The 22,213-nt window shown below is 37.1% G+C and overlaps 2 protein-coding genes across 2 annotated transcripts; both read right to left on the bottom strand.

The window, feature by feature from the left end:
• Positions 1-222: 222 nt before the first annotated feature.
• LOC139701154 (pro-resilin-like) lies at positions 223-14,848 on the bottom strand. The gene is made up of 4 exons (XM_071599729.1): positions 14,717-14,848; positions 10,224-10,307; positions 8,955-9,287; positions 223-567 (listed from the first exon to the last, which is right to left on the bottom strand). Exons 1-4 carry the CDS (start codon positions 14,846-14,848, stop codon positions 223-225), a joined length of 894 nt encoding a protein of 297 aa, XP_071455830.1.
• A 5,944-nt stretch (positions 14,849-20,792) lies between these two features.
• Positions 20,793-21,906, bottom strand: LOC139701153 (cuticle protein 19-like). The gene is made up of 2 exons (XM_071599728.1): positions 21,856-21,906; positions 20,793-21,137 (listed from the first exon to the last, which is right to left on the bottom strand). The coding sequence occupies exons 1-2, from the start codon at positions 21,904-21,906 to the stop codon at positions 20,793-20,795; spliced, it is 396 nt and encodes a 131-aa protein (XP_071455829.1).
• Positions 21,907-22,213: the final 307 nt, after the last annotated feature.

Raw genomic sequence — 22,213 nt, 5'->3', positions numbered from 1 at the left:
AATACTTGATAAATGGAAAATCCGTTTCCATCAATTACCAATAAATAAATGATGGTTAACGAGTCCGTGATTTTATTTAATCGTTTTATTCACAATTATTGAATCATAAATAAAGAACTTCAACTGAGATAAAATGGTAAGGTACATGACAAAATAGGGGAATGATGTTTTTCACAGAAGGAAAAACAGTGAGAATTAGTAGAGCATTGGAATTTTTCCTATTTAGTAGTGTCCTCCATGATGAGCAAAGGCATAGTTGTTTCCATTGGCATGGGATGTGGCACCTCCGTGGTGTCCTCCATAACCACCAGCGAAACCACCATATCCTCCGTGGTGTGGGGCAGCTGCGTAATGCTGTGGGTGCTCCGCCTTTCCTTGTCGCTTGACGACAGCATTGAATCCGTTGTTCTTGTCGGCAGTGTACTCGACAACGCGGATGGTGCCGTCGGCTTCATGAAGGCTATAAGATCCCTTGACCACGTCACCGTCTCTGGTTTCCCACTGGTTCTTATTGTCCCCGGTCTTGTGGTCGCTCACTCCGTAGTCGAAATTGTACTTGGGGTGAGCCTGAAATAGAAAAGACCTAAGCGTTAACACACATAATATCGTTGGGATCTGAAACCATGTTTGCTTATTTTATTTTAAATAAAGAATTTTGACGAGATTAAGAAAAAAGAACAGCAATCATTTCACAATTAATTTTGAAACAGACTCGAGGGCCTAAAATGTACATTAAGGTTATTTTGTCAGCATCATTATTGAATAATAATTATCATTTAGAATTGATATTCCGAGGTGAATTTAAAAATTGCTATTTTTTTACAGATGAAAGATATGTCTATTAATTTTTGCGACAATCCTTATTAAAACTTATAAAATCTCATATTTCTGGAGTTTTATTTTCATTCTTTTTAAGTACTACCTTGATCAAAAAGTTCCCGGAATAACCACCGTGTGGCACTCCCATCGTTCCGATTTGAGTTCTGTTTTTTTTGTTAAATTGGTACATCTGTTGTTGATATTCCCTTTAAATCTTAGTGTCATAACTTGACATTTGCAAAAGTTACGTAGCCAAGAGTACATCTATCTTTGTGTGTGTTGGCGATTTTTTACAATTGCAGAAATGGATTTAAATTTGCAACAACGAACTTGTATTAAATTTTGCGTAAAAAACGGATTTAGTGGCGCACGGACGTTGGAAATGTTGGAAAGTGTTTCGGCAACGATTCTCTAAAAAAAACGGTCGTTTACCAGTGGCACGAGCGGTTCAGAAGTGGTCGTGAGTCAATCGAAGATGATGAACGCAGTGGCAGACCATCGACATCGAAAGTCGGTGAAAAAATTGATAAAGTAAAAGAAATGTTGGTCAATAACCGCAAATTAACCATCAGAGAAATAGCGGAGGGCTTGAACATTGCCTATGGATCCGCCCAAGACATTGTGGTTAATGATTTGGGTTTCCGTCGTGTAGCAGCAAAGTTGGTTCCAAAAGACCTCAATTTCATGCAAAAAAGAGACCGTGTTGACGTCGCAAAAGACATGATTTGCGAGGCTGAATCCGATCCCACATTCATCAAAAGGATCATTACTGGAGACGAGACGTGGGTTTATGAGTACGACACGCAATCCAGACATCAGGCAATTGAATGGCGTTCACCAAATGAGCCGAGACCAAAAAAACCACGTCGTTTTCAGTCAAAAAAGAAGGCAATGCTGACGGTTTTCATGGATTACAACGGTGTAGTGCATCATGAATTTTTGCCAGAAGGCCAGACAGTAAACAAAGAGTATTATTTGGGCGTTATGAGACGTTTGTGTGAAGCAATTCGCCGAAAGAGACCAGAAATGTGGGCAGAAAACTCGTGGATTTTGCACCATGATAACGCACCGTCGCACAGTGCTATCATTATTCGTAATTTTTTGACGAAAAATGCAACAAATACCATCCAACAGCCACCGAATTCACCTGATTTGGCTCCCTGTGACTTCTTTCTGTTCAATCGAGTTAAAAAACCATTACGGGGAACGCGTTTTAGCAGCCGAGAGGAATTAATGGAAAAATCGCAGGAAGCACTGATGGACATACCGAAAACCGAATATAAAAAATGTTTCGAGGATTGGATCAAGCGCTGGCATAAGTGTGTTGCAGTCGATGGGGATTACTTTGAAGGGGACAATATAGATTTAGATGAATAAATTCCGGGAACTTTTTGATCAAGGTTTCTATATCCAATTTTAAGATATTGTTACAAACTATCAAAGCGAAAGGAACTCTGTGCTTGGAGGAAGTCTGGAAACATTATGATCGGAAATGCGTTGGCCGACTAAAATGTTCATTGATTTCACGTTATCGTTTTATATTGATCGCCGAAAATTATCTTTATTTGAAGCAGGTGTATTTTTATTGCAATTCTATTCTTCTTTAATTTGAACGGTAACATTACGATAATCTTTAAGGTCCAGGGTATTTAGAGAAGAGTTTTCTTCTGAATTTAGAAGGGTGGTGAGGAATTTGGACTTCATACCTTTTTCATCAGTTTGTACTTTAGTTGGCGCTGAGAAGATTTTTAGGGGCAGTGTTGTACGACTTACGTAATAATCGACGTGGTGACCCTCTCCTCCATGGTGACCTGGAACGGCCATGGAACTTGCAACAACGGCAAAAATGACTGCTACCTTAAATGAATATATACTTAATTATGCTCTAAGATTAATTATCTTTGCGCCTTTATGCAACAAATTCTCCAAATATTATTCGTCAAAGTGGGACATAGCCCATGCTTGAGTTTGTGTAACACATAATGGGAAGTATGACGTTTACTTATGCGTGGTAATTAAGGGAGATGACAGAGGATAGGTATTCATGCTGAATTTCCGAAATCCTGATGGATTGCATGCCGAAAAATAAGATTAAACCTTTTGAATTCTGATCGGTAGAGAAACTTCGAAGGTTATTTAATGACGTTCCTTAAAATTGCATGCCACATAAATGAACTTTGTAGCAACTAAATATATTATTATTTTTTTATAGTATTTAATTGAACATGAAATGTACGTTTCTGGGATCTGAATATTTGTAAACGGAGAAATGGTGTGTAGTTTGGAAGAAATTCAGTGTTTAAGGAGTACAATAAAACTTACCCTGAGGAAATGACCGACAATAATCAGTGCATAGAGTTGCGGAATAGATTTAATTATAATGGAAACGCTGAGAAGTTATAGTCAAAGTGTGAAGACTTGGACATGCTGTGATAAATGGGTTTTGGGATTATGGAGAATAGGAATGCCTTTGTTGGGTGACAGGAAGAGAAGAGAAACGATATATTGAGGAATCTAGCTTGTTATCAGGGTATATGTATTTACTTTTTGGAAATTTTAACGAATACATATGGATAAACCTGGCAATATCCAATGAAAATTCGAGTACATATTATAACGTGTCGAAATTATTTAGCAGGAAATGTTCCCTTTGGGAAGATAATGCTGCTTAAAATTGTGACAACGGAGAACAAACATGCAAATATGCAGACAAATATCGTAAGAATGTTATATTTTCGGCGATGTTTTCTCTTTACTATGTGATAATATAAAAAATATTTTCAAATTTTAAGGTGCGTCACATAATCTGCCTTTACATTAATGCAACTTATTAAACAGCGAGAAACCATCCAATCATTTTTTTGCTGAGAGAATATCTCGAAAGTCGTTCTTTACGATTGGCGTAAAGAATGAATCATGAGAACGTCAGCATGTTTTTTGTGGTATCGTTACACTTCTGACTGCGATCAAAGGATCCAATTGAAGTAGAGAAGTTGTACAATTGTGCACTGCGATGGTTGTTTTTATATTTCCATAAAAGTTAATACTTTCACGTCAATATTCTGAAAGCATTAAACTGATGTGCTATTTTTAGCTATATATGAACCGTTTAGAGTTTGCTATCACATGAGTGAAAGGAATGTAATGGAACATCGTCATAGCTTCAATCTTACCCTCAGGTTTTCGACCTTCAGGTGGGTAAAGAAGGCTTAGCTGAATGCATGTAAAATACTCACATGACATTGTTATCATTTGAATTTTATTTATGAATTATGATTGTTTCAAAAAGCAATAATGCGAGGGAAAAACATTTGAAACATATCTGGTTATAAAAACAGAGATTTGAGAGACTTATCGCTTAACAAAAAAATGCAGATAATTTTACTGCAAACGCATCGAAAGTATAAATTATTGGTAGAATAACATACTTTATTCCTTAATATGTAACGAAAGGTGATTCCTTGAAACATACCTGGGCGATCTGCATTTTCTTGAGTTTTGGACGCTGTTGTGAGAAACTAGAGAAGTGTGATCTGACTACTGGCCGACCGTCATATATATATCATTCGTCGATATGCGTTGGCAATATAGTTTCGGTAGTGTGTTTTAATGAAATTCCTTGCGTGGAGGTGGAGGGAAGGCCTGAGTGGGCACAGGCACGTTGGAAAGGGTGAGGTTCCACGGCTAGCACGCCCCCATCCTTCTCAATTGTGGGCATTTTTTTGCCTTGGCCAGTGAGCGAACTGGAATTTTTTGGACGCGTGATAGAGAGGGACATTCTCAAGCTTTAATCTGTGATCTGGAAAAAAGATATTCCTCGAGAATAGCATTATGTAATCAGGAGAAAATGCTATGAACACGGCTGCTTTGAATTTTTTCTCTATCATGGGTGGATAATTAATTTACGCGATTAAAGTCAATGCTGAATATTAAACATTATGTGTATCTGTGAATCTATATAAGTGTACATATATATATTATATATGTACATGTATATATATGTATATATATATATATATGCATATATATAAAGTAATGTGTATATTTATATATATCTGTATACATATTAATAGATATATGGATCGCGATAATCAGGAGTTAGAGCTATTGACTACTGACCTGAGGGCCCGGGTTTGAATCCTAGGTAAGCTACCTTTAACTGCGGATCCACTCTAGCTTTGTGATTTTGCGGGTACCAGAATTTCCTGGGAAGCAAAACAGCACGATGAAAGGAACTTGCCCCCTTACCCTGATGTTTGAATTGTACACGCCGTCGGCCTCAGTACTTGGTTAACTCTACGACGGTAATCCCCGAAGGACCCGACTCAACAAAGCTCAAATCTTTTGGAAAAAATTGTACGTAATTTTTTAATAGAATCTGTTTTCAGATCTGTACACTTTGCTCCCAGCGATGTTCAAAAGTTCGAAACTCTTTTTATATTCATAACTGTTTTGCTCCTCAAAATAGCTATTAATTGCGGACATATATATATATATATATATATATATATATATATATATATATATATATATATATATATATATATATATATATATATATATATATATGGCTCGGGTTCGATTTTCCGGCAAGTGAAATTGGGCAGCAGCTCTCCTCAAGCTGATTGCATTTTTGGGTACCAGATATCTTCCACGAAAGGCATAACCGGCACAGGGAAATGAACTGGCCATCTACCCTGATGTGAAAATCTTACACGCCGTTGGGCTAAGTACTGGGTAAACTACGATATAATCACCTACCAAATCGACCTTCGGGTTAATTACTTTCTTTATCATAAAATATATATGTACATATATGTGTATCTGTATATATTTGTATCTGTATATGTGTAATATATATGTACATATATCTATATACATACATTCATAACATTTGGACGTTTAAGCATTCGGCATTCTTCACGTAAGACAGTAAGTCTTCCTTGAAGAAGGCCGAAAGCTTAAACAATCTACAATGTGATTGTCCTTTTAAGTGTTACTATTTTATTTAATTTCTATTGTAATGGTCAAAAAGTATACTGATCGTGTGAATGTATCTATACCAAGTGGAAATATATATAAGGAAAAAGGAAAGGACCACATGTGAGGGACGAACACATTGGATGTGAGGAAAGCGGAATAGAGTCGATCACACGTGTAAAAATATTTCCATGCCCAGGACTTGACACAGAAGGCGAAATTACGTTGTATTGCTCTCGTACTTGCTTGTCCTCCTGGGATGTCGTCGAATTCTCCTTTAGTGCTTGTAACAGCTCCGTAGCCCTATCTATTGGCCAAAATTCGAGGCAATGCATAAGGTTCACGCAGATTTCAGTGTAAATGACATTTCTTCGATACCTCAAGTGGTGAGTCATCTCTCTTTTATTAAATTTAAATTATAGTAAATATTAAATAAACATGTTCCTCTAGCATATCGCAACTCTATAAGAGTATTTGGAAATTCAATGGGAATTTCACGTCTGCTTCTCCTTATTCTTCCTTTGACTTGATTTGTAATCCTTCTCCAACATGTTTATTTCAATCATCATTTCCGGTTACGCCCCTTATCCAAAATTTTCATTTCCAGGATGAATATTTTCAATAGGTTTCTTTTCTCTCCAACTGTTCGAAGTACTTCTCTATTTGCCACTGTGTGAATATATTTCATTTGCTTCATTCGGAGGCACCACCAAATCACCCTAGTTACCTATTATTTCTTCGCTGCTGATTTTGGTTAGTTCCTGCTGCCGTAGAAAAGTAAACTCCATTAGTAATGCTATGGAATACTTTTTTAAGGTAAAAATGGTATATGTAACTCCACAGGAGTCTGATAGAAAGACGTGCAATCCTAGTTATCTTCTTTGCCTGATCCCTCTTTCTTCTTTTTTCGCTGGTGTTCTTGTTTCCCAGTAAGCAAGCTAATTCATTTTGTACTTTGCGTTAAAAGTCTTACTTAAATTTTTTTTGCAATTATTGTGATGTAATATTTCATTCTCTTCTCACCACTCATTAGAACCCTGAGGAAATTCTTATTACTTATCTTCCATTACATATACGAGGGTCATCCGGAAAGTAGTACCCGTTCGTGAAATAAAGACACAAAAGTAAATATTAACAAACATAAAAAATTTTATTTGAAAGAGGATACTTTAAACTACTTCTCAACATAATCTCCAAGCAAATTAAGGCATTTGTCATAACGTGTGACAAGTTTCTGTATTCCTGCTGCATAGTCCTTCGCCGCCAGCTCATTGAGATACGCGAGGGACCCATCTTGCACAAATTTTTGCATAATGCAGATGGTGTTTAACAATTTCATGAACAATTGTTCGAGAAACATTGGGAAAATGCTCACAGATGTCATCAATTGTGACGCGCCGATCGTTCCTCACGAATTCGTCAACTGAGCTCACCAGTTGGTCTGTAATGACAGACGGTCTCTCCGAACGCTCATCGTCGTGTGTGTTCCCCCTCCCCATGTTGAAGTTGCGACACCACCGCCGAACAGACGACTCGTCCATTACATTGTCTCCATACACCTCCTTTAATTGGCGATGAATATCACATGGGCGAACGTTTCTTGCATTGAGGAATTTAATCACTGCCCTCACTTCACAACTGGCGGCGTTCTCAATTTTTTTAAACATTGTAAACAATCACAGAAACAACACAGGCAATGCTAGCGTCACGCAACTTGGCTCAGAGAAGGCAGACAAGCCACTGAAGCTATCTGACCTCGTCCAGCGGCTACTCGCGTCGTCAGCACTTCATGCGGCACGAACGGGTACTACTTTCCGGATGACCCTCGTATATTGTCTGTGTGCCCGTTCGATTCCATTTTATCTTTGCTGAATCACGTTGCTCGAGGCCTTTTTAATATGGAGACACACATTATAGATAAAGCTGAAGGTAATGAGTAACCTGTTACTTGTTCCTCGTTTGCTTATTATGCATCAACCTATTTAGACTTAAGCTATTCACGACCCCAGTTTCTATTTTATTTTGTTATTGTTAATTAACGTTTCAATGAAAGAAATTTGCATAATCATCTGAAGCATTATGTTAAAATCTTCTAGATATACGAATCCAAAATTATTCGGCCTTCACTGCTCTCTTTGAAGAATTTAAGATACGTGATATGTTTTATTCTCTTTTACTCCGTATCCTTCTACATTCTTCTATAGGTTATTCTCTTTTGTAATCTGAGTTGTGAAATTTAACGGTCCCCAAAGCAAAAAAAATTAGCCAAATACTGCTATCCATATTACGAGTATTTGATAGATTTTCATATAAATCCCCTCTTCTCTGCATTAATTACGAATAACTATGTAATATCTCTGTATTTTAAAGTACCCGTACATATCTGTGATACATTAGATTTTCTCAACATGAATTAGTAAAAATATCGTAGGTTAAACAACTTTGACACATTATTGTTTTCCCATCCCAACTTCATATATTTTATAGATAGCTGTTGGTTTGTTGGCCTAAAAGTCTTCAATACGATGTCTATTTGACTATTTGTGAGAATAAAATGCGTTCTCAGTGAGGAAAATACGGTCTAACTTGTGTTAAGAATTCCATAATGGTAAGACATTGGTTATTAGGTAAATTGTAATTATTGCAGAGTTTGAAGTTGAAAGTAATCACTTAATTCATTGCAAAAAAAAGAATTCTCCCATTAGTGATTTTGAAGTAACACTATGAATCAATTCATCAGATATTTAATCGTTTACCATAAATACCATAAATGTGGATTCATTTTAGACCTTATAATCGTTGATCAACTGTTGGAGCAAAAGGCATAAGGAATAAAATATTCAAGACCAAATGCAGAGTTTTCAGTACAGGAAGTCTCTCCACTTTTAAGTTGTAGGATACCATTTTTAATGATGCATGAATACTTGATAAATGGAAAATCCGTTTCCATCAATTACCAATAAATAAATGATGGTTAACGAGTCCGTGATTTTATTTAATCATTTTTATTCACAATTATTGAATCATAAATAAAGAACTTCAACTGAGATAAAATAATAAGGCACATGAAAAACTTAGATAAATGATGATTTTTACAGAAGGAAAAACAGTAAGAAATAGTAGAACATATGTAAATTTGCTATTTAATAGTGTACTCCATGATGAGCAAAGGCATAGTTGTTTCCATTAGCATGGGATGTGGCACCTCCGTGGTGTCCTCCATAACCACCATCGAAACCACCATATCCTCCGTGGTGTGGGGCAGCTGCGTAATGTTGTGGGTGCACCGCCTTTCCTTGTCGCTTGACGACGGCATTGAATCCGTTGTGCTTGTCGGCAGTGTACTCGACAACGCGGATGGTGCCGTCGGCTTCATGAAGGCTATAAGATCCCTTGACCACGTCACCGTCTCTGGTTTCCCACTGGTTCTTATTGTCTCCGGTCTTGTGGTCGCTCACTCCGTAGTCGAAATTGTACTTGGGGTGAGCCTGAAATAGAAAAGACCTAAGCGTTAACACACATAATATCATTGGGCTCTGAATTCATGTTTTCTGATTTTATTTAAAATAAAGAATTTTAACGAGATTAAGAAGAAAGAACTTAGTGATCATTTCACAGTTATTTTGAAACAAATTGCTGGGCCTAAAATGTACATCGAGGGTATTTAGTCCGCACAAATATTGAATATTAAATAATTTTAAGATTCGATTGTACCAAATTAATTTATAGATTCTCAATTTTTCATAGCTGTAAGTTTTATATATCGGGTTACATTTGCAATAATCAACATTAAACCTTAATTTCCAAATCAGTTCAAGTAATGTCAGGGTTCGAATGTTCCGTTTCCATTCTTTTGAACTATATACAATTTGAAATTATTAAAGACATTACTTCATATTGTTTGTAGGCAGGTAGAACCTCGAAATCGGTAGGACCTCCTTGTATGGAGAACCTCATGATCGGAAATGCGTCGGACGACAAAAGTCTATCGATTTCACGTTATCTTTTTCTATTGATCGCCGAAAATTATCTTTATTTGAATTATGTGTATTTTGATTGCTATTCTAAGCTTCTTTAATTTTAATGGTAATATTTCGATAATTGTGTAGTTAGAGGGTAATTTGAGAACATTTCTTTTGGAATTAAAGAGTGGTGAGGAAACTACTTTAACCCTCTGTCATAAATTTCTACTTTAACTGGCGAAAAAAAGATTCTTCGGGACAGTAGATCCACGTTTGAATGAATACATGTATTCAAAATATATGCTGAAGAGTGATGCGACGAGTTAAAAAATTAATTAAAAGCCACAATTCTAGTAACTGATGAATTTTCTTAATTCAAAAAATATATTAAAAAAATAATTTTGTGCGGAAGTGCTGCGTATCCATCATGATAATTTTTCATTATATGATAAATAAACTTACGTAATAATCGACGTGGTGATCCTCTCCTCCATGGTGCCCTGGAATGGCCATGGAACTTGCAACAACGGCAAAAATTACTGCAACCTTAAATGAATATGTAAACAATAATGCGCTAAGAAGAATTAATAGTCATGCTTATATATTACACATTCTTTAGATAAAATTCTTCAAAGTGGGATAGGGCCTATATCGGACTATGCGTAACAGATAATGGGAAATATGGGATGTACTGAATATTGTTAACTAAGGGAGATTAAAGAGGATGGGCTTGCATCCTGAACTGTCGATATCCTGATGGAATGCTAGTAGAAGTAGAAGAGGAAATGATTTAATTGCGATCGATAGAAAATCTCCGTACGGTTATATAATGACTTTTCTTGACACAGCATTAGCTTCTCAATGAACTTTTGTAGCGACTCAATATCTTATTATGCGGTTATAATGTTTAATTTAACGTAAAACACGTTGATGGGATCACAATATTTGTATGCAAAGGAATGGGGTGTAGTTTCCCTGAGAAAATGACAAGCGAATTATACGTGTATAGAGTGGAGGGGGATTACAGTGGATTGAATGAATTGCCGGAAATTCATTAAACGGATGAGTTCTGTTTCTATGAATCAACCAGAATGTCCGATCACGTGAACGAAATATAATTAATGAAACGTCGTAATTGCTCGAATCACCCTCGGAGGGGTTTCTTGCCCTTCACAAGAACAATGAGCGTTCAGCTGGATGCATGTACTTAACTATGACACTATGTAATTTTTTGAAACCTATTCATGAATAATAATCGTGTCGATTAGCTTTTAAGCTGAGGAAAAATATTTTCATGCATGGTTATAAAAGGGAAAATTTGAAAGAAATATAACTTAACCAAAAAAATGCGGATAATTTTAGTACAAACGTATCCAAAGTATTAAATATTGGTAGAATAACTGACTTTAGTCCTTAAAATGTAATTAACGGTGATTCTTTGATACATACCTGGGCGATCTGCATTTTCTTGAGTTGTGGACGCTGTTATGAGAAACTAGAGAAGTGTGTTCTGACTACTGGCCGACCGTCATATATATATCATTCGTTGATATGTGTTGGCAATTTATTTTCGGTAGTGTGTGTTACTGAAATTCCTTGCGTTCAGGTGGAGGGTATGCCTGATTGGGCACAGGCACGTTAGAAAGGGTGAGGTTCTATGGCTAGCACGCCCCCACGATTCTCAATTGTGGGCATTTTTTTTCGCTTGGCCAGTGAGCTAACTAGAATTTTTTGGGCGCGTGAAAGAGAGGGAAATTCTCAAGCTTTAATCTGTGATCTGGAAAAAAGATATTCCTCGAGAATAGCGTTATGTAATCAGGAGAAAATGCTATGAACACGGCTGCTTTGAATTATTTCTTTAACATGGGTGGATAATTAATTTACGCGATTAAAGTCATTGCTTAATATAAACATTATGTGTATATATGAATCTATATATGTGTACATATATATGTACATTTATGTGTGTATATATATATATGTATATATGTATGTATATATATATATATGTATATATATATGTATATATATATGTATATATATATGTATATATATATGTATATATATATATGTGTATATATATATGTATATATATGTATATATATATATATATATATGTATATATATTAATAGATATATGGATCGCGGTAATCAGGAGTTAGAGCTATTGACCTGAAGGCCCGGGTTTGATTCCTAGGTAAGCTACTTTTGGCTGCGGATCCACTCTAGCTATGTGATTTTGCGGGTACTAGAACTTCCTGGGAAGCAAAAACATCACGATGAAAGGAACTTGCTCCCTTACCCTGATGTGTGAATTGTACACGCCGTCGGCCTCAGTACTCGGTTAACTCTACGACGGTAATCCCCGAAGGACCCGACTCAACAAAGCAAAAATCTTTTGGAAAAAATTGTACGTATTTTTTTAATAGAATCTATTTTCAGCTCTGTACACTTTGCTCCCAGTGATGTTCAAAACTTCGAAACTCTTTTTATATTCAGAACTGTCTTGCTCCTCAAAATAGCTATTAATTGCCGACATCAATGAATGCTCGACTGGAATGAATGCTTTAAAATGTTTGACAACGTGCCATTTTTTCAAGTTTCCGACAGAAAATATTCCGAGGGGGCTAAATCTGGCGAATAAGTTGCATCAGATAGCGATTCAATCTTTCATTCATGAATGTTGGCCATTGCAATAATTTTAGTGTGAGCTGGTGAACAGTATTCATGAAATAGCATTCTCTTCTTAGCCAAATGCGGCCGCTTTTGCTTGTTGTCTTTCCTTAAACGTAATAAGTTCGGATAATATTCGCCGGTTAAAGTTTTTTCCATTACAAAATAGTCAATGAAAATTATCCACGCGCATCACAAAAAACGCCATGACATTGCATGTAGATGAAACGGTCTTCGCCTTCTTTGGAGGTGGTTCTACATGTTTGTTGATGTTTTATTGGTTCTTTGTCTCGGGTGTGAAGAAATGGACCCATTTTTCATCCATTGTTATACTTCGCTAAACACTCAATTGATACATCTTGAAGTTACTGATTTTGCTGCACTGTCAGCAAACGGGGCTCCCATCTTGCACGCAGCTTTCCCAAGTTTAAATTTTCAGTAAATATGAGATGTAGGACACATTTTGAGATGCCGACTACATCTCTTAGCTCGCGTAATTTCAGTCAATTATCATCCAATATCACTTTGTGCATTTTATTCTTCGTTTCTGGATCGTCACCTCATTTAGCCGAATGGGTGCGTGAAAGAGAGGGAACTTCGCAAGTTTAATCTCTTAACTGGAAAAAGTGATCCCTCAAGAATAGCGTTATGCAATCTGGAGAAAATCCTTTGAATACACATGCGTGAAATTTTTTTCCATTAAGGGTGGATAATCACTCCAATATTTTACTCGAAAATAGTCCATGCTGATTAGTCGACCGTGTGACTTGCCGCTATTGCAGCTTTATTTCAGAGTATGCATTTAGTTGGCTTTCGCTCTATATCTTTTTTTAAATGCCAGTTTCTTATTTATAATTTCAGTTTTACTACTTGATTTTGCAATCTGACCAGAGTTTTGGTATTTGTCATTTTAAAATTTTAAAATACCATTGGGTCTTTTTTATTTGTCAAATTCAGTACCCTTATCAATTTTGGTGTAGGCCAATGCCGTACTTTCATTTTCCTTTAGGTCCTCATAATATTTGTGGCAAATTTTTTTGATGGTTTCTTTCAGGTCATCCTCTAGTGCAATTTGTTCATATATATCCTTATTTTTCACCCTTGATTTGATGCGATGCATTGCCCTAACTATGTTTCTTTCTGTTATTTCTAGTTTTTTAAATCTACCCTTACATATCAGTCCTATCCAGGCTGGAGCTGAATAGGTCAGCACTGGACGAATTACTGTATTATAAATGTAGTTTTTAATTTCCGGAGGTGTCGCATTATTTTTTAGGATAGGGGCTAGTCCTGTCAAGCTCGCGTAAGCCTTGCCACTTATTGTACTAATGTGTTTCTTGAAGTTCAATCTATTGTCGATTGTGACTCCGAGATGCGTGGCTTCGGTACTCCATTCTATTGCCTGTTCTAGAATTCGTACGCACTTGATGTTCGGTGTTTTTGTGTGCGGTCTTGTGAATATCATGGCCTTCGTTTTATTGGATTAACGCTTAGTCTCCATTTTGAGTACCACCTAATGATTTGGTCAAGTATGTCTTGCGTCCTCTCTTGGGTATTTTTCAGGTTTTTCCCATTGGCAATTATTGCCGCGTCATCCGCATATAGGGCGTTCAATATTTGCCAATTGTCTTCCTCACTGGGGAAATCCGCCGTGAATAAATTAAATAGGAGTGGACCAAGAACAGACCCTTGTGGTACGCCTGCTCTCGCCACTCTTTCGTCACTAATTGCCGTTTCCCATTTAACTTTGAACGTCCTGTTGTCCAAATAGGATTTGGTCCATTTTTGTATCCATTTAGGGAAGTTCCAGGTTTCCAATTTTAGCAGTAGACCATCATGCCACACTTTTTCAAATGCTTTGTTAAGATCTAGAAATATTCCTATTATCCATTCTTTTTTATTAACGGCGTCACTGATGTAATTACTCTATTAATTTGTTGGGTCGTTGAATGGTCTTTTCGGAATCCAAATTGTTCTGGTGGCAGTATTTTGTTTTTGTTAGCATATATTAGTAAGTAGGGCGTGATAAGTCTTTCAAACAGTTTCCCTAGACTTGAGATTAAAGATAACGGCCTAAAATCTTTTTCTGGAATATTTTTCCCTCCCTTTTTTGGGATGCACTTTATTGTGGAATATTTCCAAATGCCAGGGAAATGACCTAATGCGAATGACGCGTTGGCAATTTTGCACATGTAGTCACCTGCAGCCTTTGGGATTTGTTTTAGAGCCTCGTTCGTTATTTTGTCATCGCCTGGCGCTTTTCTATTTTTCAGTTTGCTTACTATGTCAGCAACATCTTCTGTTGTTATTTCTGGTAGGTCTGTCAGGAGCCCCGTTTCTGCACTATTGATTAAGGTCGGGATTTTTGAGTTGGCCTTGTTTGGCTGGAATGATTTCGCCACGATGTCAGCCATGTGCCTTGCTTTGTCTACTTTATCATAGATTATTTTGTCCCCGGTCTTGATATTAGGGTCAGTTCGGGGGGTTTTCTTTAGTCCCCTTGCTTGCCATAGAAGAAGGGACCATTTGGTCTCAATTTCGCCCAAATAAAGACCACTATATATCTATCTATCTATCTTGCTATTTTCCAAATTGATCCGTCTTTTAAATTAATTGCTTCCAACTGATTTCGCCACTTTTCCTCTCTATGTTGTAGAATTGATGTCTTAATTTGCTCGTTTAGAGTCTTTACTATTTCTTTATAAGTGGTTCTACCTATTTGAAAATATTTCCTTCTGAAATAATTCCTTTCCTTGATTATTTTTTTGGTGGCCTCGTCCAACTTTAGTGTTTCCGCTGGTCTCTTCTTTTTGATTAGTATTGCCATGTCCATTCCTTTCCGTATAGTTGCAATGAGATTTGCAGCCATCTCGTCTAAGTCTTTTTTTGTTTCAGGTGTGTTCAGTACATTGCCCTGTTTTAGGTCTTCCGTTATTGTCTTCCTGAACGAACTCCAATCTGCTAGCCCGTAGCACATTCTGGTTGGTGCATCTGGGGTGCTTATTGGTTTGGTTCCTATAGTGACGAGAACAGGGAGGTGGTCACTAGTTAGGCAATTTAATGTTACTGCTTTTGCTGTTCTCCGGAGGTTTTTCGTAATTGTGAAGTCAATTACGTTTTTTCCACTTACTCTTGTTGGTTCAATTGGGGCGAACACTTTAGTCATGCTTTCCGCAATCCATTTCTGTAGAATCTGTCCATTTTGTTTACATGTGGACAGTTCCATTCAATATGCTTTGCGTTAAAATCTCCTCCCAGAATAATCGTGTCCCTCGTGTTCTCCTGCACATCGGTAGCATCGCGGTTCTGCTTTGCACAACCTTGAGCCGTGTCCGTATCTGTTGCAACGGTAGCATCGTTGAGGGGTCCTGTATTTAAACGGGGTTATGGTGATCGGGTGACTACATACGTATTTAATTTTTTCGATGCTTTTACAGTCAAGGTCCTCCCTTATTTTGACCGTTGCCACATATATATCTTGGCACCTTTCACTAATTGGTCTCACACCAACGCAGGGGACGTTTTGGATGTTGAGTTCTTCTTTGATGAACTCATTGTCTCTACCGAAGTCTAGCCCATGGACGACATAACGTATAATTTCTTCCCCTTTGGCAGACCTAGTGACGTATTGTGCATTGCTTTTGTCGAGAAAGCTAATCACGTCGTCGTAATCAGCTTTATTCTTCAGTTGTAACCGTGTCCCATCGTTTGTTTTTTTGATAGTAAACGATTTGTCCCTTCTCAGTTGTCTTGTCTTCCTGATAAATTCAGTCATATGCAATATTTTATATATGATTATCGAAGGGGGCCACTTGCTTCTGGGAGAAACTCCGGGTTTAGCTGTATTTGTTTCTGGCCTCGCGTCACTTTTTCCTTCTTCGCCTACTTGCAGAAGGGGTGAATATTTATTCCTTGTATCTATTTGAAATTTTTCTTGATTCCGGGATGAGTCATTCCTCCTTCTTTTTTTCTCAGTTTGCTCGACAGTTTCAAAGAGCATGCCACCGTCATTTTCCATCAGAATGATTTCACCCCAATGTCTATTTACGCCTTGGGATAATGAAGGGTCAATTTGAGCATCCATTTCAGTAGTCATTTCTGAGCTAGTGGTGGCACTCGTTTGTGTAGTTGGTCTGTTATCAGAAGGAAACAGAATGGAAGTTATTTGCGGGGGTAGTGTTCCTATTCCCGCATTTTTGTCGTACCCCGATTGTCTGGCGTCCGCGGGTGACCTAATCATCTCGTCATAGCCTTGTCTTCCATTCGATGGAATTAAGGGGAAAGGGAACGCGTTTTATAAACCTAAGAGACCCCGAGGTGACCCCCCAACCGATCCTCTCCGGCAAGCGGACAGGGCACAGTTGATCTGAGTCAAGGATCTCTCTATCCTACCAACAAAATCCCTAATGAATGGAACTCACCTGTGGCCCTGGAAGTGCTAGGAGGTGCAAGCCCTCTTTCCAGTTGGCAGGCAAGTGCAGCCTTATGGGGGCACGAAGATGACACCACCCGGTGGTAAGAAGGAGGGACTCAGTTAGCCTCCCCCACCCGGCGCTCACTTCGTTGAGGCCTATCTTAAGTGGGAGCCGTCAGCTACCTAAGTTTCGGATTCCCGAATACAGTATCAGCGTAGACAGTGTTTTATATCTGGTCCTGATAAGGGCCGAAAAAAGAGCACGTGGTTATGAGTGCAATACTACTTTGACCGTGTTGGTCCAAAACACTACCGAGATAAGTAAATTGTTCTACCTGCTCTAGTTTTTGCCCTCCTATTCTAATGTTAAGCTTGGGCTTTTTCTTTCTAGAAAAATCGCATAACCTTTGTTTTATTAATATTGATTCTCATCCCATACCTGTCGCACTGAATTTCCAATTCACTCAGCAATCCTTGCAACCCCTTGGCTGACTGACAAACTAAAGCTTGGTCATCAGCAAACCTAACTGATTTTACGAATTCCCCGCCCGCCTTCATTCCTACCTCCAGTTCTCCCCATGCCTCTTTAATCATTTCCTCTGCATACAGATTGAACAGCAACGGTGATAATGGGCAACCCTGCCTTACACCTCTTTCTAACACTGCCCAACCGGACTCTCAGTTCCCCACTCGCACCTGAGCAGTCTGAGACATGTACAGGTTGCGGATTAGCCTCCTTTCCCTCCAATCTATTCCTATATTCTGCAAAATACTCATTAGTTTTTCCCAATTCACTCTATCAAACGCTTTTTCGAAATCTACGAAACAGGCAAATACCTCCTGATTGTGTTCTTTATTCCTCTCGATTAATAATCTCAGTACTGCAATAGCATCACGCGTACCTCTCCCCTTCCTAAACCCAAACTGATCATCCCCTAAGTAATCATTTGCCCTACTCTCTATCCTTTTCTTTATGATGTGTGTGTGTGTGTATATATATATATATATATATATATATATATATGTATATATATAATATGTATATATAATATATATATAATATGTATATATATATATATATATATATATATATATACGTATATACGTATAAGGGTCGCGGTAGTCCCAGGGGTATCGCGTTGGAGTATTGAGAAGAGGGCCCGTGTTCGATTTTCCGGCAAGTCAAATTGGGCAGTAGCTCTACTCAAGCTGATTGCATTTTTGGGTACCAGATATCTTCCACGAAAGGCATAACCGGCACAGGGAAATGAACTGGCCATCTACCCTGATGTGTGAATTTCACACGCCGTCGGGCTCAGTACTGGGTTAACTACGATATCATCACCTACCAAATCGACCTTCGGGTTAATTACTTTCTTTATAATCATAATGATAAGTATATATATATTTTGTAATATATAAATAAATATAATATTTGGACCTTTGTATATATATATATATATATATATATATATATATATATATATATATATATATATATATATATATATATATATATATATATATATATATATATATATATATATATATATATATATATATATATATATATAAGGAAAAAGGATGGGAACACATAAGAGTGACGAACACATTAGAGGTGAGGAAAGCGGGATAGGGTCGATCACAACTGTAAAAATATTTCCACGCCCAGGACTTGACGCAGAAGAGGACATGACGTTGTATGATTGCGCTCGTACTGTCTTTTCCTCCTGTGTTGTCGTCTATATCTCCTTTCGTGGTTGTAACAGCTCCCTAACTCCATCTCTTGTCCAAAATTCGAGGCAATTCAGTACTGCTCACGCAGATTTCAGTGTAAATGACATTTTTTCGATAGCTCAAGTGACGAGTCATCTCTATTTTATTAAATTTAAGTTATGGTAAATATTATTTCACATGTTCCTCTAGAAGTATTGCCGTGAGTCACAGTTGGTTGGCCGGAAATCGAAAAGAACTGAATAAAGTATACTTTTGACTTTTAAATCTCCTCCATATATCGCAACTCCATACGAGTATTTGGAAATTCAATGGAAATTTCACGTCTTCTTATCCTTATTTTTCCTTTGACTTGATCTCTAATCCTTCTCCAACATTTTTATTTCAATCATCATTTCCGCTTACGCCCCTTATCCAAAATTTTCATTTCCAGGATGAATATTTTCCATAGGTTTCTTTTCTCTCCAACTGTTCGGAGTACTTCTCAATTTGCCACTGTGTGAATCCAGTTCATTTGCTTCATTCGGAAGCACCACCAAATCACCCTAGTTAATTATTATTTCTTCGCTGCTAACTTTGGTTAGTTCCTGCTGCCGTAGAAAAGTAAACTCCATAAGTAATGCTATGGATTACTTTTTTAAGGTAATAATGGTATAAGTAACTCCTCAGGGGTCTGATAGAAAGACGTGCAATCCTAGTTATCTTCTTTGCCTGATCCCTCTTTCTTCTTTTTTCGCTGGTGTTCTTGTTTCCCAGTAAGCAAGCTAATTCATTTTGTACTTTGCGTTAAAAGTCTTACTTAATTTTTTTTTGCAATTATTGTGATGTAATATTTCATTCTCTTCTCACCACTCATTAGAACCCTGAGGAAATTCTTATTACTTATCTTCCATTACATATATATTGTCTGTGTGCCCGTTCGATTCCATTTTATCTTTGCTGAATCACGTTGCTCGAGGCCTTCTTAATATGGAGACACACATTATAGATAAAGCTGAAGGTAATGAGTAACCTGTTACTTGTTCCACGTTTGCTTATTATGCGTCAACCTATTTAGACCGAAGCTATTCATGACGCCAGTTTCTATTTTATTTTGTTATTGTCCATTAATGTTTCAATGAGAGAAATTTGCATACTTATCTGAAGCATTATGTTAAAATCTTCTAGATATACGAATCCAAAATTATTCGGCCTTCACTGCTCTCTTTGAAGAATTTAAGATACGTGATATGTTTTATTTTCTTTTACTGGGTATCGTTCTACTCCCTTCTATAGGTTACTTTCTTTTGTAATCCGAGTGGTGAAAATAGCGGTCCCCAAAGCAAAAAAAATTAGCCAACTACTGCTATCCATATTATTTGATAGATTTTCATATAAATCCCCTCTTATCTGCATTAATTACGAATAACTATGTAATATCTCTGTATTTTAAAGTACCCGTACATATCTGTGATACATTAGTTTTTCTCAACATGAATTAGTAAGAAAATCATAGGTTAAACAACTTTGACACATTATTGTTTTCCCATCCCAACTTCATATATTTTATAGATAGCTGTTGGTTTATTGGCCTTAAAGTCCTCAATACGATGTCTATTTGACTATTTGTGAGAATAAAATGCGTTCTCAGTGAGGAAAATACGGTCTAACTTGTGTTAAGAATTCCATAATGGTAAGACATTGGTTTTTAGGTAAATTGTAATTGATGCAGAGTATGAAGTTGAAAATAATCAATTAATTAATTGCCAAAAAAAAAAGATCAACCATTGGTGATTTTGAGGTATTACTACAAATCAATAGATCGGAAATTTAAACGTTTACCATACTTACCATTAAATTGATTTAGTATTTTAGATTCTATAATCGTTGATCAACTGTTGAAGCATAAGGCATAAGGAATAAAATATTCAAGATCAAATGCAGGGCTTTCATGTTAACAAATCTCTCCGCTTTTAAGTTGTAGGATATCATTTCTAATGATGAATGAAAACTTGTTAAATGGAAAATCTGTTTCCATCAATTACCAATAAAAGAATGATCGATATCAGTTCCGTAATTTTATATAATCATTTTTATTCACAGTTATTGAATCATAAATAAAGAACTTCAACTGAGATAAAAATTATAATGTACATGACAAAATTGGGGAATGATGTTTTTAACAGAAGGAAAAACAGTAAGAAATAGTAGAACATATGTAAATTTGCTATTTAATAGTGTCCTCCATGATGAGCAAAGGCATAGTTGTTTCCATTAGCATGGGATGTGGCACCTCCGTGGTGTCCTCCATAACCACCAGCGAAACCACCATATCCTCCGTGTTGTGGGGCAGCTGCGTAGTGTTGTGGGTGCACCGCCTTTCCTTGTCGCTTGACGACGGCATTGAATCCGTTGTGCTTGTCGGCAGTGTACTCGACAACGCGGATGGTGCCGTCGGCTTCATGTAGGCTATAAGATCCCTTGACCACGTCACCGTCTCTGGTTTCCCACTGGTTCTTATTGTCTCCGGTCTTGTGGTCGCTCACTCCGTAGTCGAAATTGTACTTGGGGTGAGCCTGAAATAGAAAAGACCTAAGCGTTACCACTCATAATATCGTTGGGCTCTGAAACCATGGTTGCTGCTTTTATTTTAAATATAAAATTTAGACGAGATTAAGAAAAAAGAACAGCAATCATTTCACAATTAATTTTAAAAACAAACTCGTAGGCCTAAAATGTAAATGGAGGTCATTTGGTCAGCATATTTATTGAACATTTAACACCATTTAGAATTGATATTCCGGGATGATTTTGAACATTGCTTTTTTTTACAGTTGAAAGATATGTCTACTTATTTTTGCGACAATCTTTATAAAAACTTTGCTTTTAAATTAGTTCAAGTAATTTCATATTTCTGGAGCTCTATTACTATGCCAATTTGACGATATTATTAATTACCACGAAAGCGAAAGGAACTCTGAGCTTGGAGAAAGTTTGGAAACATCATGATTGGAAATGCTTCGGGCGACAGAAGCCCATCAATTTCACGTTATCTATTTCTATTGATCGCCGAAAATTATCTTTATTTAAAGCAGGTGTATTTTTATTGCAATTCTAAGCTTCTTTTATTTGAACGGTAACATTACGATAATCTTTAAGGTCCAGGGTATTTAGAGAAGAGTTTTCTTCTGAATTTAGAAGGGTGGTGAGGAATTTGGACTTCATACCTTTTTCATCAGTTTGTACTTTAGTTGGCGCTGAGAAGATTGTTAGGGGCAGTGTTGTGCGACTTACGTAATAATCGACGTGGTGACCTTCTCCTCCATGGTGACCTGGAACTGCCATGGAACTCGCAAAAACGGCAAAAATGACTGCAACCTTAAATGAATATATAAATATTTATGCTCTAAGATTAATTATTCGTTTCGCCTTTATACAACAAATTCACCAAATTTTATTAGTCAAAGTGGGACATAGCCCATACTGGAGTTTGTGTAACACATAATGGGAAGTATGATGTTTACCTATGAGTGGTAATTAAGGGAGATGACAGAGGATAAAATTCATGCTGAATTTCCGATATCCTGATGGATTGCTAGCCGAAAAATAAGATTAAACCTTTTGAATTCCGATTGGTAGACAAACTTCGAAG

The sequence above is a fragment of the Hetaerina americana genome, unplaced genomic scaffold (genome assembly GCF_022747635.1).
Source record: "Hetaerina americana unplaced genomic scaffold, ioHetAmer1.1.p SCAF_11, whole genome shotgun sequence".
In the NCBI taxonomy this organism is placed as follows: Eukaryota; Metazoa; Arthropoda; class Insecta; order Odonata; family Calopterygidae; genus Hetaerina; species Hetaerina americana.
The sequence above is the reverse complement of the archived record's forward strand: the minus strand, read 5'-3'. Positions and strand labels throughout refer to the sequence as shown.

Coding starts and splice junctions, on each gene's coding strand:
- LOC139701154 (XM_071599729.1), bottom strand. CDS start 14,848: ATGGCTGACATCGTGGCGAAATCATTCCAGCCAAACAAGGCCAACTCA. Junction 10,308..14,716: donor CAGAAGATGTTGCTGACATA/GTAAGCAAACTG, acceptor TATTCATTTAAG/GTTGCAGTAATTTTTGCCGT. Junction 568..8,954: donor ATGCCTTTGCTCATCATGGA/GTACACTATTAA, acceptor TTTCTATTTCAG/GCTCACCCCAAGTACAATTT.
- LOC139701153 (XM_071599728.1), bottom strand. CDS start 21,906: ATGGCAGTTCCAGGTCACCATGGAGGAGAAGGTCACCACGTCGATTAT. Junction 21,138..21,855: donor GTCACCACGTCGATTATTAC/GTAAGTCGCACA, acceptor TTTCTATTTCAG/GCTCACCCCAAGTACAATTT.